The sequence below is a fragment of the Sitophilus oryzae genome, unplaced genomic scaffold (genome assembly GCF_002938485.1).
Source record: "Sitophilus oryzae breed Bouriz unplaced genomic scaffold, Soryzae_2.0 scaffold_810_pilon_pilon, whole genome shotgun sequence".
NCBI lineage: Eukaryota > Metazoa > Arthropoda > Insecta > Coleoptera > Curculionidae > Sitophilus > Sitophilus oryzae.
In genome coordinates this window covers 5,016,174-5,035,420 of record NW_022147429.1, presented here as the reverse complement: position 1 = coordinate 5,035,420, position 19,247 = coordinate 5,016,174, and the positions used below count along the sequence as shown (strand labels likewise).

The 19,247-nt window shown below is 32.7% G+C and overlaps 1 protein-coding gene across 1 annotated transcript; it reads left to right on the top strand.

Moving 5' to 3' along the window:
* Positions 1–1,151: 1,151 nt before the first annotated feature.
* LOC115889091 (probable maleylacetoacetate isomerase 2) lies at positions 1,152–14,982 on the top strand. Its single transcript, XM_030909007.1, has 4 exons — positions 1,152–1,506; positions 1,682–1,733; positions 4,505–4,734; positions 14,552–14,982. The coding sequence occupies exons 1-4, from the start codon at positions 1,486–1,488 to the stop codon at positions 14,771–14,773; spliced, it is 525 nt and encodes a 174-aa protein (XP_030764867.1). The 5' UTR covers positions 1,152–1,485; the 3' UTR covers positions 14,774–14,982.
* The last annotated feature ends 4,265 nt before the right edge of the window (positions 14,983–19,247 follow it).

The following is a 19,247-nucleotide window of genomic DNA, read 5'->3' as shown; positions in this document are numbered from 1 at the left end:
TTAAAATATCTGCAGCCAACACACTTATTTTACTGCTGGGTAAATGAAAATGAGTAGAGCGGAAAAAAAGCAATATTTCCAATGTTACAAGTCTTGCGGTCATATTACTTAATATTACCAAAATTACCGGTAATATTACCCGTTACATCACTCCGTGTCAACGAGAGCTTGTTTCCAACCCCCAGTTCATCTTACACAAACATCTGCTATTGTACTACCAAACGGAACCCAACGCTTGCTATTAAGTATCTAATAACATATTTTCTAGGTAAATGGACAACAGGGGTCTCATCTTCGTGTTTACATTCAATGCAAAGTGTTGTGTCACCTAGCTTGATTTTGTGAACATCTTCACAATATCCGATGAGAATTTCAGATACAATTTGAAGACTCACAATTGCATGTTTCATTTTATCATTTCTTGAAGTTGTGTATGGTGTATTCGATATTATCTGTCACTGCTACGATTGACAATAAGTTGGAGGGCGCCTGGTCCAATCATATTTTAATTGGCTGCATACATAGCCAGTCACTTAATTTTTTTGTCAACACTATATTAAACATGCGATTTGGTTCAGGCAAATTTAATTGCAGAATCTTCACTAAACCTTCTTCTATACCTGCTTAATTCTTAATATACCAAGACAGGTGTGGCATTTTAAACGTCCAACCACCTTTGTAAAATATGTTTTTATCGCTTAGCTCAAAGTTCAAAAATATATCAGTTTTGAACTAATATATAATAAGTCGTTTGTGCTTGATCACTCTGTACATTATTGATTTGATTTAAAGAAGCATATAACTCCATAATTTCAACACATACTAAATAAACCGTATCTTTTGGCTCAGACGAAAAAACTGGAGTCTACTCTACATCTTCATCTTTGACCTTCTTAACGCTTAATATAGACATTCTAAACTTCCATCCACCTTTATCAATAATGTATTTTCACTTGCGTAAAGTCCAGAAATATTATAACAATTTTGAACTTATTTTGACGTCGATATTTATTCGATCACTCCGTATATTGATGATTTGATTTAAAGAAGCGCACAACTAAAATCACATCCCTCCTTAATTTCAGGACATTAATATCCACCAGGAAAAAAATCTTTCGTTGAAGAAAACTAGTTTGCGAAAACGAGAAACCTGTCGCCTCCGATCGTCTCGCACGTGCTACCCGACTCCAGACTCTCGCCAGTCTCTCGCTGTCTTATTTCAATCTCGGTCTTCGCCCGATTCGCACATACATTCGCCGGGTAAACCCTCTCCTCTCACTTAAACTTACGTTTTCTCTCCTTCTCCTTTGCGCCGATATCGAGCCTCCTAAGAAACCGAACCAAGAAACTTTTCGGGGTTAGAATTCCCGTCGTTCCCTTGACGACGACGACGGCGGATTGTGTCTTTAGATCGACGGCGTCGGAGTGCACTTGCTTATTTTTCCGCTAATTTATCAGTTGGTTTATCCTGGAATAGTGTCCGGCATGGCGTCAGCGGCTGGCAAGGTAATGTTATTTTCAAGATTTTGAGGTTGTGGACGGTGTCGACACGTACCGGTGGCTTTGGGAAATGGGCCGATAGTGTCTGACAGTTAGGACAGGCCAGTGTTGCGGCCGATCCAGATCTGACCCTGACCTTACGCGAGCGAAATAACTTAAATACGCGTTTGTTCTTTTTCAGACCGTGCTCTATTCCTACTGGAGAAGTTCGTGCTCTTGGAGAGTTAGAATAGGTGAGTTATTTATACTTATAGATGTAAATATTTTTTATAATTTTATTCTTGATATTTTATCCTAATTTGTGGTATCTGGAAAAAATGCTAGGTATTTTGCCACTAAACAGAAATCCGAAGATAAATACAATGATATTATTAGTGATTGTTTTTGTTTCCAGAAATAAACTAATCACAAATGTATCGACAATATTTATATATTGTAGTTACAAGTATTACAGTAAAATATATGATTTTCCTGCTGAAATATTATTTTGGAATTTAGTTCAAATATTTTTACCAATAAACTAATACAAGAACAATCATACTAGTTTAATGTTAAGTTTAACAATAATATTTATTTTTGAATATATATATTTGTTGTTTTTTGTATTTTGATTTAAAATTTTCTGCTGTATAGACAGGATATTATTACGTTCTTGTGAAATGGAATTTATGTCAAAACTAAATTTAAGAGAGATATATTTCATAAATTAATAAAATAATTCCATTACAAAATATTTAACTTTAAATTTATGAAGCAATAAATGTATCTATTAGGAAAAATATGAATGATAATAATAATATGATTTATAAACAATAAGCTTGTTTATTTCCAAAGATTAAAAATACTAATATTATACAAGAATGTTAAGAACATTTAATTGCATTGTTTATTTCCGATATGTAAGAGTCATAAATCATAAAAATAAGTAGGTAATTTAATTATTTTCTTAATAATTTATTTTCAACAATGTGACCTACAATGTCTATTTCGATAGTTAGGTATTTTTTCTAGTAATTAGTTGAATTTTTATGAATATTGTATTATTAAAAAAAATTATCTCCCCCTTTTACATATTGCAGCAATAATATTTATATTGTTTTATTAGGAGGAAAAATTATCCTTTTTGTGGTGAAGCTGTACCTTTGACGGACGAGCGTTAGCGGGTCCGACATACAGCCGGAGCACAAAAAGTCATTTTTACTCCGAATAGAACATGTTTTTCATTCAAATGCCACAAATAAGTTTTTAAACAATTTCAAACGTTCCAAATAATATAAAAAGATTTAAAAGTCATACCTCGGTATGTAATTATACATCTAGAGACTATGGTATGTCCGCGTCCGTTGAATTTGACACTTTATGTCAGTTTAATAATATATTTTTGTACTTTTATGCTTAGGCTTAAAGGCACTTTACTTTCATACCTAGGCGTTAAAATTAGTTTTTATATTGCCAATCACGTCGCAAAAATTAATACTCTTGTGGCGTATGAAAAAAAAGTTTTTTCTTACAATTTACAAAACGGTTTGCTATTTGATCTTATTGCGTCAATTTAGTAACTTATTTTATTCAGACACATCGATATCTCTTCTCTGGATATTTTAAATTCTGCTCGAAACTGCAATGATGTAGTAACGTTAGTCAGTTATATCCTATTTTATCTATCTTATTCTCCTCTATCTAAATAATGCCTTTTTTAGCATTTTGTTGGGCTTTTATGAATATTGCATTAGTAAACTATCAGATTTAACATCTTTTATATAAAAGTTTCATCATAGTCTTCTCTAGGATTTTGAAAATAATTTACAGAATATATTTTTTATTTTAAAAAAATTGACAACTTTGTATTGCAATATTTTTTTATTATTTATTATCTAGGATTTATTAGTCCATATACGGGTGTATAAAAAAATTAATTTTCCGAATTTATTAAACATTTCTGTATTTAGAGAAGACTTAATATCGAGATACACCACAACTCAAATTTTAATATATTTTTGTTTAAGTGTTTGTGAATAAGCAAACTCCATAAAAGTAAAAATATTATATTATTTGAAGTATTATTAATAAGTATAATTACTTGAAAAAAGTCTGTTTGTTATGCTACCCGAAGGAAAATTTACTAAACAAAAAAGGTATTTTTTCGCAAACACCGCTGTTAATAATAACTAGTAAAACATTATTTGCCTAACCAACAAAAAATGCTTAACGTTTCAGAGGAGGTATATCTCCTCCCGTAGTCAGAAGCATAAAAAATTTAAAGAAAAGAAAAAAACTCTTTAAAATATACAGTATTTTATTAATACGACCCTGTCGTATTTTCTGAGAAATTTTTTAATACGTTTTAATCCGGCCCTGACTAGGAAACCATAATGGCGCCGACAAGGTCAAATTTTATAGAAATTTTAAACAATGGAATCTGAGTAGAGTTGGCGTGCCGATTGTTTTATGTGCCGTGATATTACATTGCTTTTTGTTTCATCTATTCTTTTACATGAAATAAAAAATACTGAAGGATTGAAATATTTTTTATATTTAGAATACTTGTTTTTGTTGTTTATTCTATGTTTAACACGAATAAATTTTCATTCAAAATATTTTCGTCAAACGTATTACCGATATTACACAATTTAATCTCACAGCACTGTTGCTTTCAGTTCCACACCGTCTTCGATATGCCTTCGCCGGCCGAATTAGAAGAAATTAGTGTTTTATTCGTTAGCCGCAGAACGAATGATGGCTCCACCGTACAGCACTTGATAAAGAGAAATCAAATCTTGTCACAAATTAGCCCTTTAGGTTGCGTATCTTCCCAATTCTTACAATCTTGTATTATAAATCAAAGACGTTCTGTTAAAGCGAACTAATAGTTTCTGGATAGTTGTATTTAGATGTTTTAAACAGTTTTTTTTCTTCCATGTTGTTTTGTGTTCCCGATTTAAATATTTCCTCTATTACATTTAATGACTTATAACCCTGTTAATAAAGAAATATATTTTTTTAGCTCTAAATCTAAAAGAAATACCCTATGAAATCAAGCCGGTATCCCTTATCAAAGCTGGCGGTGAACAACATTCCAACGAGTACCGGGAGGTGAATCCTATGGAACAAGTACCGGCCTTATTTATAGATGGTGTCACTCTCATCGAATCTAATAGTATAATGCATTATTTGGAAGAGACCAGAACGCACAGCAGACCACTATTGCCAGGAGACATTGTTAAAAGAGCTAAAGTGAGTTTATACATTTTTAAAATCATTAGTAGTACCTATACAGTGTATCCAGGTTATATCCAGTATCCAGGTTAATCGCATCATATTGTTACGTTTTTTTTGTCGATTCCGTCTGGATAGAAAGTCTAATTTATTTAAACACAATTTATTTTAAACTAAGTAACAAAACAATAACGATAAAACTACTTGAAAACTATTTACAACTTATCTACTATTTATCTAAAAGGAATTTATTTTGAATTTAGCGCGGCAATTGTACGCTTCGACCGATCTGTTGTTTTCTGATCTCCTCAGGCCCCAGGCGTCGGATTATACAGGGTCCGGCAATAGTGCGTCGGGCATCTATACCTCCTAGAATAAAAAACTTAGGAATTTTGTATAAGTGCAAACCTAAAGTATCTACGAGGATGTATTTTAGGAAAACATTTTAACTTCTATAGGATGGCTCAAAAAAGTGTGCCTGGATCGGGATGATTTTTTTTAATGGAACACCCTGTATATTATTCCATTTTTGGCTTCCTTTCAGATAATTTTACATTATCCTAAAATATGAGTACTTCGATAATTTCAGAGATATTAATTAATAAATAAAAAATATATATTTTTCAGTCTTCCTTAAAAAAATTATTACAAATATAAGAACTGTCCTGAAAACAAAACTATATTAGATATTTAGCTGTTTTATACTTACTTTGCTATAAATATGGTAACCTTAAACCATACAGGGTGTTCACAGTTCTATGCCAAACTTTCTAAAATATAAAGTAATTTTTCTTTGGTTTTTTAAATGGAACACCCTGTATATTATTTTATTATTGGATGGAGAGTTAAAAAATGAATATTTTTTGTATTTAGAGTATTTCAAAATTTTTAATCGTTTCGCAGATACACGCAGTATTATTTCATATGACTGGAGAAAAATTATTGGGTGGCTTTGATCAAAATTTACTGTTGAAAATGCCATATTATGAAATATAAAACCGCGAATATCTGCGAAACCGTTAAAAATTTTGAAATACTCTAAATACAAAAAGAAATATTTTTTCATTCTCCATCTATTGAAAAAATAATATACAGGGTGTACCACTTAAAAAAACGAAGAACAACTATTTTATATTGTACAAAGTTTGGTATAGAATTTTGAACATCATGTATGCTTTACGATTACCATATTTATAGCAAAGTAAGTGCAGACCATTTAAAGTAAATACCTAATATAGTTTTGATATCAGGACAGGTTCTTGTATTTTTTATATTTTTTTAAGGAAGACTGAAAAATATATATATTTTTTTATTTATTTATTATCTCTGAAACTATCAAAATATATTTAATCATATCTTAGGATAATGTAAAGTGATCTGAAAGGAAGCCAAAAATACAATAATATACAGGGTATTCCATCTAAAAAATATCCCCATCCACTCACACTTTTTTGAGCCACCCCATAGAAGTTAAAATATTTTTCTGAAATAGATCCTAGTATCTATAGGTTTGCACTTATACAAAATTCCTAAGTTTTTTATTCTAGGAGCTACAGATGCCCGACGCACTATTGCCGAACCCTGTATATGAGAGAAACAGACAGTCCAGATTTTACTCGAATGTTTATAGCCGCCTAGATTATTCCATTCGTTCTCGAATGGGGGCGGGGAATATTAGTCAGGTTAGGCCAAGTCCACACGGGTCCGCAACAATATAGAACTTTTTTTATTTATTGGCTTAAGTAAAATTTGACTTGAGCGACAGTTTCTGCTTTGATTGAGATTAAAAATTACATAGGAAAATTTACTCTGTTGTCCCCGGGTATATGCCAAATTTGATATGTAGTAAAATTATAAAAAAAGCATTTAAGTAACTTTTTTAATTTTACATAAATATACCAATTTTCAGCCATCTAGATGAAACAATTGTTTACGTCATTTTTAATCAATAGCTACCGATTATCGTGATAGAAGCAAAAATAACTGATAAAAACCCGCTTCTCATTCAAATATTTAGCTAGTAGGTACTTACGTATTGAGTTCAATGTTTTGCAAAAATAAATATTTTTTTTATAAAAAGTCAAATAATGTAAAAATAATATTAGCTTGCGTGATTCAAACTATATAATTCCATATATCGAGTAACTTTAACTCTACATATATATTTCGGCTTGTTGGGCCTTTTTCAAGAGCTTTTTAAAAACTAAAACTTTATAATATAACAGTTTTAATAACTAATATAACAGTTTTAGTTTTTAAAAAAACTCTTGAATAGGACTAACAAGCCGAAACATATATGTAGAGTTAAAGTTACTCTTATTAAAATTTTTTGATACATCTAAAAGCGTAATTTATTAAAATACTAATATAAAAAAACATGAAAATATACTTGAATTATTTAAATGTCTTAAAAATCCGAAGGCGTTTCTATGGTAATAGGTATAATTTGGTTTTCATTCTTTAAAAGATTGTTCTTTGAGATTGTTATTGATATACTTTTAATTAACGTCATATTTTGGCTGTTTTAAAAATGCTACAGAAGCATAAAATTTATTTCGGACATCTCCGAATCAGGGGGATCAAAGCTGCAGATTCTCACGGTCCCAGCACGATCTTCTATTTCGCCTTGGTAGGGGCTCAAAAGGTTGAAATGGACTACCCTCGGTTTTCCTTTTGGCAATTTTCTGATACGGTATACGACGTCATTAATCCTATCCATGACTTCGTATGGCCCTTCCCACGAGGATTGTAGCTTCGGAGATAACCCACGACGTCTCTGCGGGTTGTATAGCCACACCAACTTCCCTGGTTGGTATCCTCCATGCTCAGCTTGGATGTCGTAGTGTTCCTTCATTCGGTCACTAGCACTTTGAATATTGAGGCGGACTCTCTGATGAATGTCGTCCATCCTTTGACGTAGTGTGTGGACATTTAGTTCAATATTACGGAAAGGGTGATAATAATAGTTATCGAAAAATGTGATACTTTAATATCAGCAAAAAACATGACGTTAATTAAAATTAAAAATTAAATTAATAATAACTATCTATCAAGAAATGAAATCGAAATTATATTATCATAGAAACGCCTGTTGATTTTTAAGACTTTGAAAAAATTCAACCATGTTTTCATGTTTTTATTTAATATATGGTTACGGTATGCGGAAAACTATAAACGGGATTAATCATTTTAGAACAAGCAAAAATTTTTATGAAGAATGCACATTTCTCAAAATGTCAATAATAAAAAAGGTTTTTTTCTCTCTCTTATGTAAAAGCAATCCGGGGACATACTGTAGATGGCTGAAAATTGGCACACTTATGTAAAATTAAACAACTTTTTCCAATAAAGTTTTTCGAAATTCTGCCATCAAACACATTTTTTAGCCATTTGTTTGTGCCACTGCATGTTAAATTTGACAGATACCCGGGGAGAACAAGCAAGTAATTTTTAATATAAATCAAAGTAGAAACTACTGACGCCAATACATAAAAAACTCCATGATACGGACTTTATCTGTTACACTGTATAAAACATATACCTTAAAAACTAGCTAACTTCAAATTTATAACAGAACTAAATAATATAGCAGTTTGTCTATTTAATTTTGAATTACATAAATATGGTTCGATATTAAACAACAAAGTACACACCCGTTTTTAATAGTCTAAGAGCTAACAACGTTTTCGAGAAAGTATTTTAAGACGTCTGGCTCTTTGATATATCTTTTGTTATGCTCTCTGGAACAGCATGCGGCCCGTATAATAAATAATTCTGGCGATTAAAAAAAACAATATTTAATACTTTACTATCAGAATATAAACGAAAATAAAATAAAAAAGTATTTGCCCTGACCCGGATTCGAACTGAATCATCGGTTCGTGGTCGGTTTTGTTTGGTTGTAAACTACTCCAAGCCGACCGAGAACGTAGCACAAGGGAACTATCGTCGCGGTCCTCACTGTGCCATAGTCATCCCGTGCTACAGTTGCAGCCAAAACTGTGCGGCAGCGTAACCGTTACAGTTAAACATTTTCACGCAGCTAACACACATCAATGATGGAACATTCGAGTGGGACAAAATCATCATCCGGAGGTAAAATACCCCCTCAATCGGATCTCCGGGAGGGGGTGCCTACTCGAGCGTATTATCGGAGGAACAAAAAACATCAGTGTTCCACGTTTGCGGCGTGGAACGTCCGCACTCTACTAGACAAGGTAAATTCAAATCGACCAGAGAGAAGAACAGCCACTGGTCTCACAGGAACTCCACCGACTAAATATAGATGTTGCCGCTCTTAGCGAAACCCGCTTCGCGGATGAGGGTAGTCTCACTGAGAAGCATTACACCTTCTTTTGGAAAGGTCACCCCGCAACACACACAGGAGAATTCATGGCGTAGGCATTGCAATCAAAAACAAAATCGCCACTAAATTAACAGAAGTACCTATTGGTGTCTCCGAACGTCTTATGACTCTAAGGTACCCCATATCAGACTAATCTTACGTCAACATCATCAGTGCCTACGCTCCCACCCTAGACGCTAAAATTGAGGATAAGGATAAATTTTACCAAGCTCAACAAAATGCTCTCCAACGAATTCCAAAGCACGAACGTATCATTTTGCTAGGTGACTTTAATGCTCGTGTCGGCAGACAACAGGAAATATGGCCCGACGTATTGGGAAAACATGGAATAGGAAACGTAAATAACAATGGTGAACGCTTATTAACAATATGCACAGAGCATAATCTATGCATCACCAATACGTGGTTCATGTTGAAGGACAAGTTTAAAGGTACCTGGAAACACCCCAGATCAGGTCACTGGCATCAATTAGACCACGTAATCGTTCGAAGGATGCATCTAAAAGATGTCAGGCTCATAAAAGCCAGAATAGATGCCGAATGCGGCACTGACCACCGACTTTTAATTTAAAAAATGAAAATCCAGTTAAAACTCAAACATCCACACTGTAAAAAGCAAAGCAACATGACCAGATTGAACGTACGGCGTCTGGAGACCAAAAATGCCGCCGACGCCCTCCGGGAAGCCATCAAAGTATCACTTCCACCAATAACTACAATCTCAATCTTGGAAGCTGAACAATTAAGGGATGCAATCTCAATCTTGAAAGGCTGGACACAATTAAGGGATGCGATTCATAAAACCAGCGAAGCAGTACTGGGAAAGTCCAACAAAAAGAAACAATCAGACTGGTTTAACGAAAATCAACCTTGTTGGAACAAAAGCATAGAGCACATCAAGCAGTCACAAAAGGCTAATCAGATTCAAGAGTACGCCACGCATCACGATTATTGTAAATTCTTCGAGGCTGTAAAAGAAGTATACGGCCCAACCAAGAAGGTACGCTGCCCAATCATGGCACAAAATGGCGAACTTCTAAAAGAAGAAGCGCAAATTAGAAACCGCTGGAAAGAGCTTTACATCCATATCCTTAACCCCAATATGGAAGCACTAAAAACAATACCTCAGTATAATAGCCTCGATGTATTGGATACCCCAATAACAAAACAGGAAATAATGGCATCCATAAAACAGCTTAAAAACAATAAATCAGCTGGCTGTGACGCGATCCAGGCGGAAATCTATAAGTGTGCAAGTAAAGAACTTATTGGTCACCTCTTCGATGTCATATGGGAAAGCGGAGAGGTACCTCAGGACTTTTGCAATGTGAATATAGTGAATATATTTAAGAACAAAGGAAGTGTATCAGACTGCGGAAATTACCGGGGAATTTCACTGTTGGTTATCGGAGGAAAAATTCTTGCAAAAATTATGTCAAATCGCCTACACCCACATATAGAAAAAATCCTTCCGGAATCGCAAACAGGTTTTCGCACCAACTGTGGCACCGTCGATTTCATATTTTCCATCCGCCAACTACAGGAAAAAGTAAAAGAGCAGCAGTCTAAACTTTATGTTACATTCATCGACCTAACAAAAGCCTTCGACTCTGTGAACAGAGATGCACTTTGGGCAATTATGAAAAAGTTCGGAGTACCCAACAAATTTCTTACAGTGTGTAAAAGCCTCCATAACAACAAGTCAAGAGTGTCACATCATGGATCACTGAGCGATCCCTTCCTAACAAATACAGGAGTTAGGCAGGGATGTGTCTTAGCGCTTCTCCTATATAGCGTAGTGTCTTAGCGCCTCCAACATATTCATGGCAGCGATCTCCATTATAGTGGACAGCAAACTGCAGGAGAGACGACTGGGCATTAGCTGGCATTAGATACAGATATGACGGCGGTCTGTTCAACATAAAAAGACTCAGGGCAAAAACACGCCTCAAGAGCATTCTGGAAATTAAAAGACAGGGTTTTCTACAATCATGACTTGAGTACAAAAACGAAGCTTGCCATGTCCGGAGTGCGGTAGGCAAATAACATCACGTATCGGGCTTTTCAGTCACAGAAAAGCTCATGAAAGAAAACGCCTTGCGTGGCCATCTTTTGATGCGTGTCGAATACTCGTCAGCGAGTAATGGCAGTATGTATGTATTGTGGTCGGAAACTCTACGCACTGCGCTATGGAGACATGTTCGATTTATATTCAATACTAGAATTTAAAGGACTAATAAAAATATAGGATCGTCTTTCAATGCACAGTAGGATAGCACAACAAACTACCCCCCCCCCCACATTGGGCGCCATGTTCTAGTCAGGGTTGTCTGACGAAACTTATTCTTCATGTATATTCTAGAACATTTTAGTTTATTATTTGTTTCATACTTTTTTTGCTGTAACATTAACAAGAGAGCCAAGTGGAGAGTTCAAAATTCAAAGAATTCATTTCAAAAACTTTATACAGTATTATTCACCTTATTCGGCACGGAGATTTACAGCCACACATTAGATTTTTAGAAATTGTGAGTGATCGGATCGTTGGAAGACTACTAAAGTTACATTTTAAAATTATTTCAAAAGGTATTAAGTGTCACAAATAGTGTTGCACAAGACAAGAATTTTTGTCTTGAAAATCAATTTCTTGTCTTGTCTTGAAATTCAAGACAAGACATTTTCAAAGTCTTGTCTTGCATATTTCTTGAATGGCAAAGTCTTGTCTTGTCTTGCAAGACTCTTGAAATTTCTTGTCTTGAAAAAATTTACGTTTCGTTTATCGTCGTAAATTATGTTCTATTTTGGTTACCCGTTTGTTAGTTTCATTTTCTATGGTATTTATTTTATTTTTTTATTATGGAAGATTGGTTGGAAAAGTTTGGACACAGGGTGTACGGAAAGGTCATGCTAGAGTGGACTATTTGCGCTCTTTGATACTACTTTTTGTTCGCGGAGCAATTTAGTGCATAAAAAGTGGTCCCAAATAACGCAAATAGCGTGCTCCACGACCCCGCCGTTAGTTTCAACTACCGTTAGTTTTTTTTATAATACTATTATACCAAAATAATTTTGTGTATAATACCAATTACCCAATATACGGTTTGTTGCCTCGACTTTATTTTATTTCATTCTCAACTCTAAAACACTGGCTATGATAGAAAAAATAGTGAACACTGGTCAATATTAATGCCGGATTTATACAACATTTGCATAAGTCGTAATCATAATCACAGTCTTAATAATCATCATAGTCACAACGCAATTTTAATGTGCGTTTATAGAACATTTTCATAATCATAATTTTTATCAGTGAAGTTGGGTAACATAATTAAGGGCTAAGTTCATGGTAGATGTCAACAGGTTTATAAGAAGTGGATAGTTTAACTTTTATGATTATGACAATGATTGTGATTACGACTATGTAAATGTTGTATAAACCCGGCATAACTTGCGCAAAGACCTAATTATCACTTTTTTCCATAACAAGGGGCCGTCCTCTGCCGGAAACACTGCGACCTATGAGGCCTATTGTGTTTGTCCCCCTTCTATATCTGCACCCGTTCTCCTATCCCTGTGCCCTGCACTAGCTTATGCAGGTCCTTGATAGGATGGGAGCATAGTTCCTCCGGTTCTAGCCTAGCTTTCCCAAATAAAGGGTGTCGCTTGCGATCCAGAGCCTCGCAATGACATATTATGTACTCCGCTGTTTCAGGATCTTTATCGCAGAGTCTGCAGCAAAGACTTCCTTGATACAGGTTGAGCTTGTTCAGATAACACTTGACAGCCATGTGTCCTGTCAAGAGGCCTGTTGTAATCCGCACTTTATTCCGCTAAGCATTAGCACTTCTTTTGCGGTTTTAGAGCTAGGTATACATAAAAGCCTTGCTGTGCCTGTGCCCCTGTCTGTTTCTCCAGTGGACATTGTGCTTTTCCTTGATCCAGAGTTTTAGTCTACTACGGGCCATACATTTGGGTATTCCCAGTACTGGCTCTGGACCAAGATAGGATGCCGATGATCCCTGCCTAGCTAGCTCATCGGCTTTTTCGTTGCCTTGGATGCCGCTGTGACCCGGCACCCTAATTATCACTTAAAAAAATGTGTCATTTCTAACTTTCAAGAAATCTTAAATTTAAGAAATCTTGCAAGACTCTTGAAATTTCTTGCATATTAAAGTCTTGTCTTGTCTTGAAATTCAAGACAAGAAATTTTGAAAGTCTTGTCTTGAATTTCTTGCAAGAGTCTTGGTCTTGCAAGACTTTTTCAAGACTCTTGTGCAACACTAGTCACAAATAAATAAAAAATATGAAAGTTGTATTTTTTTAATGGAACGCCAAAAAAACTATTTAAATATTTGTAAAAGAGGACCATTAATATGAGCCCAGTACTCCAACTACATTAATTCTTAATTGACTGTTTGCCTTGATTAACAATTGCTCTAAATACTAAAATAACTGAATTATGTGTATTATAGACAGTGTGGTAAAAAGTACGACTTTATAAATTTTATTTCATTTTTTGACGAATGCATATTTATAACAACCGAGACGTTCACGTTCATAACTTATTATTATATTGAGTCCTGATTCAAATCCACATTTATTTGGAATATTTTATCAACTAACATAATTAAATTAACACAAGTATGTACTTAATTAATATTAGGGCAGAAATAATGATGCCAATGGTGCTATATTTAATTGGTATACTCTTTTACGCAATGATTTAAATAGTTTTCTTTTTGTAAACAAATAGGCTAGCAATATTATCGTTTTTAGCAACTGTACATTTTGTACATTTGTTGCCTAAAAAATCTAGAATGCCAATATTCCATATATTCTGATATTCCAGTATATTGAAAAGTGAGGTCTAAATTATAATAAAACACATTCTCTACGAAAATTTGAAGAGAAAGGTAAAATATGGTATAACACAACTTGATAGACTATTAAATTGTGCATCTAATTCATGCAAAATATACAAGGTGTTCCATTTAAATTAAAAAGTTATTGCCGTTTAAAGCTAGTAATTATTTAATATAAATTTTTAGACGGTCTGTATAAGGTAGTACAATTTTTATTATTGCAACACAAAATTTAGTAAATAGAAAAACTTCCGTACAATATGGTTTTAAAAACTTAAATAGGCCTAGATAAATGGAGAATTAAAATTGTTACTGCATTTTCACAAAATCGATCCGGTAATCCTTAATCAAATTTACCTTTATTTTAATCGTAGAAACTAAAAATATAGTGATATACAGGGTGTTCCATTTAAAAAAATATAACTTTTATGTTTTTTATTTATTTGGGACACCTGTACTTTTTGACGAATTTTGACCTTTTTCAACGAATTGTAAACTTACCATTTGTAATAATCTAATCGTTTGGCTACAATACTACATATCTTATGAGGTGAATAGCCCTGTATAATGTAGGATTCATGAAAAGTATTATTTTAATTTCTAATTTTATTTTCTAGGATCATGCGCTGGAAAATATTGTGTCGGAGACGAAATAACACTAGCCGACTGCTGCCTAATCCCTCAAGTCTTTAACGCGAGAAGATTTCACGTAGATCTAAGGCCGTTCCCCATTATCCTGCGAATCGATAGAGAGCTGGAGACTCACCCTGCCTTCCTAGCGGCCCATCCGAGCAATCAGCCCGACTGTCCTCCGGAAGCTCACAAATGAAATGTTTAAGTCTGAAATTTATTTTAATTGACGATTTTTAAAGCGTGTTGAATTAATATAAGATAATTTTTATGAAGCGTGAAGTTTAACAATATTCATATAAGTTTATAGGTGTAAGGTTTGCATTGTTTGAGTAAGTTTTGATATGACCATAATCTGCGGTTATACTAAGTTACCAAATAAAATAAATATATTTTTTATCAAGTTAACTGAGCGTTTTCTTTTCTATTTAATTTTTCTAGTAAAATATTTCGTAATCTTTCAGTGAAAGATAAACATGTAACTCAAGGTTGCCACCCGTCCCGATTTTGTCGGGACAGTCCCGATTTGGATCCAAAAGTCCCGCGTCCCCACTCAAAGCCCTAATGTCCCGATATTTATTTGTTTAATAGCCACGTTTTATTAAACAATAAAATTCTAAAATTTATAATTAAAAATTTATTATTAAAAAACGTCGTTCTTTTCCACGAATTAATTAAAATCTTTTTAAATTTTAAAATTAAAAGAAGTAGATATTGATACTATGTTTAATGAATATTCGATAATAAAAACTTGCGTAAAGAAAATTTACCAAAAAGGATGTAAAAGTTATAGATAAAAAAATAAAGTATTTTTAAAACTAACGTAAATTATATGCTTTTATTGTTTAAGGCTGTGATTTAAATATTTTCACGTATAATGTTGAAGTGACAGACGCTAGAAATAGATGTTCAGTTAATATAATATTAATATTAACTACTATATTAATAAAGTTAAATCTCATTTAATTTTAATATATCGCATATACGAATTTTTAGATTTTATTACAAATGACAAGACTCTTATTACAGCGACAAAACAAATAAAAAATATTCAATACATTTGGGGGTTTGAACCATCCTTGCCAGAGGCCTCGGGAGTTGACACATGACACATTTTATTTTTACATAATTTTTCATAAATATCGAATAGTTTTTTTAAGTTAACGCAAAAAGGCATAAAATATTGTTTTAAAATCCGATGGGCACAACATTTTGCATTTAAGAAATAGGGTTGCACTAGTGCTGTACCGATTTTTAGCCGACCATACCAATAGGTATGGTAGGCTATTAAGATCGGCAAAAAAAAAGTTTTTTTAATTTCACTCAAAATGAGTTATTTGGGTCATAAATGACCTAAATACAAAATATTTTCATGGTGTCTGTCTGTCTGTCTGTCTATCTGTCTGTCTGTCTGTCCGTCTGCCGTTTGTAACACGATAACTCAAAAACCGCTGAACCGATTTTAACCAAATTTGGCACAAAAATACTGTGGCACCCGAGAATCTGGGTATTAGTTTTTGGTGGGGGTGGGGGTTGGTAAGGGGGTATAAGAGGAGGTTAAAAATTTAAAAAAATCGTAAGTCCAAAATTACAGTAGCTAGCGAAACGCGGTTTTCAAATTAAGATTAGGAATAATATTTGCAATAAAATTTGTAATAACATCAAAATCAGTCAAAGTCGCAGTTTTCGAGATATTAACATATTTTAGTATGGGCGGCTATACGTGCCTCCCGGCGACAATTTTTTAAATACAAAAGGTGGCAACCCTGATGTAACTGTTTGTTATAATGTTAATAGTGTTAATAAACTATAAATCCCAACTTGCAATTTCGAACACACTATAAAGAATAAGCAGTTGTCATTGGCTTGATACATTCAAAAGACAAAAGACTGTCAATAAATTTGGCAGAATTTTACTATAGCTCTGTTTCTAACCATAATTTTGTATTTAAGAAATAGAGTAAGTTTTATCCAAATGAAAGAATTATATCTGTAATTGGTAGTATAGGTTTAAATATATTTTTTTCTAAAATGATATTGTTATAAAAACAAAATAATGCTGCACAACTTTGTAAAATTATCAAACTTTTCACACACTTTTTGTCACTCACTGTAATGTTCACTTCGTAAGGCTTATGCCTTCTTATAGTCAAATAATACTACCTATATTTAGTTATCAATTAACAAAATTAGAAAATATAGATACACTAATTGTACGTAATAACATTTTGCACCTCCACCATCTTGTCATGATTCAAATGGACCTAGTTTCGACTACCAGTAGCTTACCGAGAGATAAATACACAGTTTACCGCGAGTATATACACCAAAAAAGGTACCTTTAGTTACCGTCAAAAATAAAAGAGATTGTTTACACTTAAAAAAATTGAGAACGCCAATAGAGATACTATCAAATTCTTTTTACAAGGGTGGGATTTGTTCTGTTTTAATATTCAGTTACTTTTAAGTATAGTATTTTTAGAGTTTTTTTTAATAAGATTTGTATGTCTACATATTATATTATTTTGTCTGTTATAGAGTAGTTGAGAATTAATAACATTTAAATTTAAATCAAAAATTATAAACTTTAGCAATGATTTGGTTTGGTCATTGCTAAATGATTTTTCTATCCTATCATAGGCTTTCCAAGTATATTTATCTTATCCTTTATTCACTAGAATCAGACATAAGGTATTAACATATATTATTTGTTTTGCTTCACAAAAGAAAGATATATCTTTAAATAATATATACATATCTTTCTTTTGTAAATTTTCCACTAATTGTAAATCAAAAAGTCTATGACAATGGATTCTACGTCAGAATCAATAATAATTAATTATCGGCAACAGAAAAATAAATATCACCGACAAATATATTAAAATATTAAACCATTAAATCATATTAAATCCACTGAAAGTTGAGAGCACTGGAAGTTTTTTATACCGCCGACCAATGAGATACAAACGTATGACCTTTCAAAATTTCCATACCTTTTCTGAGAAAATTTGAAATGACAAAATATTTTGTGTTGACTTTTTTATATAAATATTTTTGAATGTGGGTAAATTGGTATATATTGACTTTAACAACTAACTGGAATTTATTTACTTACCTTTTGAATTTAGTGTTGATGCCCTACTTACCTCTATTTATTTTTCACTTTTCTCTTTAAGATCTTTATAGTTATTTCTCAATTCTTTTTTTTTAGAATAGTTTAATAAAAGAGTAGATAAATTAACTATTAATTTAATTATTCACCACTAATTATTAATATAATAAATCAATATTTTTCTTGCTTTTGCAATATTGATGTGAAAGGTTCAAGGTCAAAGTAGAATTTAAAATTCGCAATAAATCTTTCGTAATAAAATTTCAGCAGATTTTTATTCATCAGCCTTATCACAGAACAAATAACAATTTGTACAAATTAAAAATACTGACTAGAAACATGGACGGACACAAAATCTTGCTATGTTTAAAATTTTGTTGTTTTGTACTGTTAAAATAAAATTAAAATGAGATTTTTCATGATGGTTCGCTGTGAAGCTTGAGGGTATAGATATAGCAGTAGATGGAAGCATTTTGCTGGTAGCAGTATGGTGTCGACAATATCGCAACATTTAGTCGAGAAATGTTAAAAGCATTCTTTGTAGTTTTTAATTTATCTAGCCTAGGTGAAGAATAGAATATTTAAGACACAGTCTTTATAACTATGAAGTATTTACTATTAGGGTTTTCGAAAGGAATAAATATTGGCTTAAAGAGTAAAAATCTAAATAAATAATATTTCCAATTGGAAAAGAAAACAAAATTATCAACTTCCGAATATTCTATTACTTCTGCTAGATGGTATCTAGTATCAGTCAGATGGCATTACTTGGTATACCATATCAAAAATATTATACAGATATGTGGATAAAAAAATCGTATTTCCTTTATTAAGATCAATTTCTAGGATTGCTGGATTGTTATAGTCATTATGAAACATAAAACTCTATAAAAAGAGTTTTATTAAATATTTTAATAATTAATTAGTATAAAGTTTTAAGCATGTTCAGGAAATATCAATAAATTTGCAAAAAATGTCTTTCTAGTTAACTACGCCAGGTATCAGAATGGGTTAAAATCACGTCATTTTAAATCTTCTTAAAATGATATTATTTTAAGATATTCTGCTCCCTGGTTATACTTAAAGAAATGAAAAAAATATATATTTACACAATGAAACACTGTGTACTTCGTAATTCTGCGTAAGTGCTAACAGCAAAATGACTAATGGATATGGTAAGAAATGAAGAGTAAAAATATGAAAAATACGATGTATGGCACTATGGAGTTTATTGAATAATAATGTGTTTGACAATTCAGTGTACTAATCTAATTAAAAATCGAAGCTACAAACAGTGGTACAGTGTAGTAACATCGACCTTTCTGTAGCGGCACAGTCTGTAGCTGTGCATCTTCTTATACAATTCAAATAAAACCTATGACCCGTTTCACCAAGTTTACTTGGCTACCCAACCAGTTTTCCAATAACTAATATCACTGAATCTATTGATAGATTATTTATTGTTATGTAGCCACATATGCAGTTGCTGACACGAGGAAGTAACAGTAACACTTCAAAACAAATTTATTCCGCATAAAATAATTCAAATTACTTCTATATA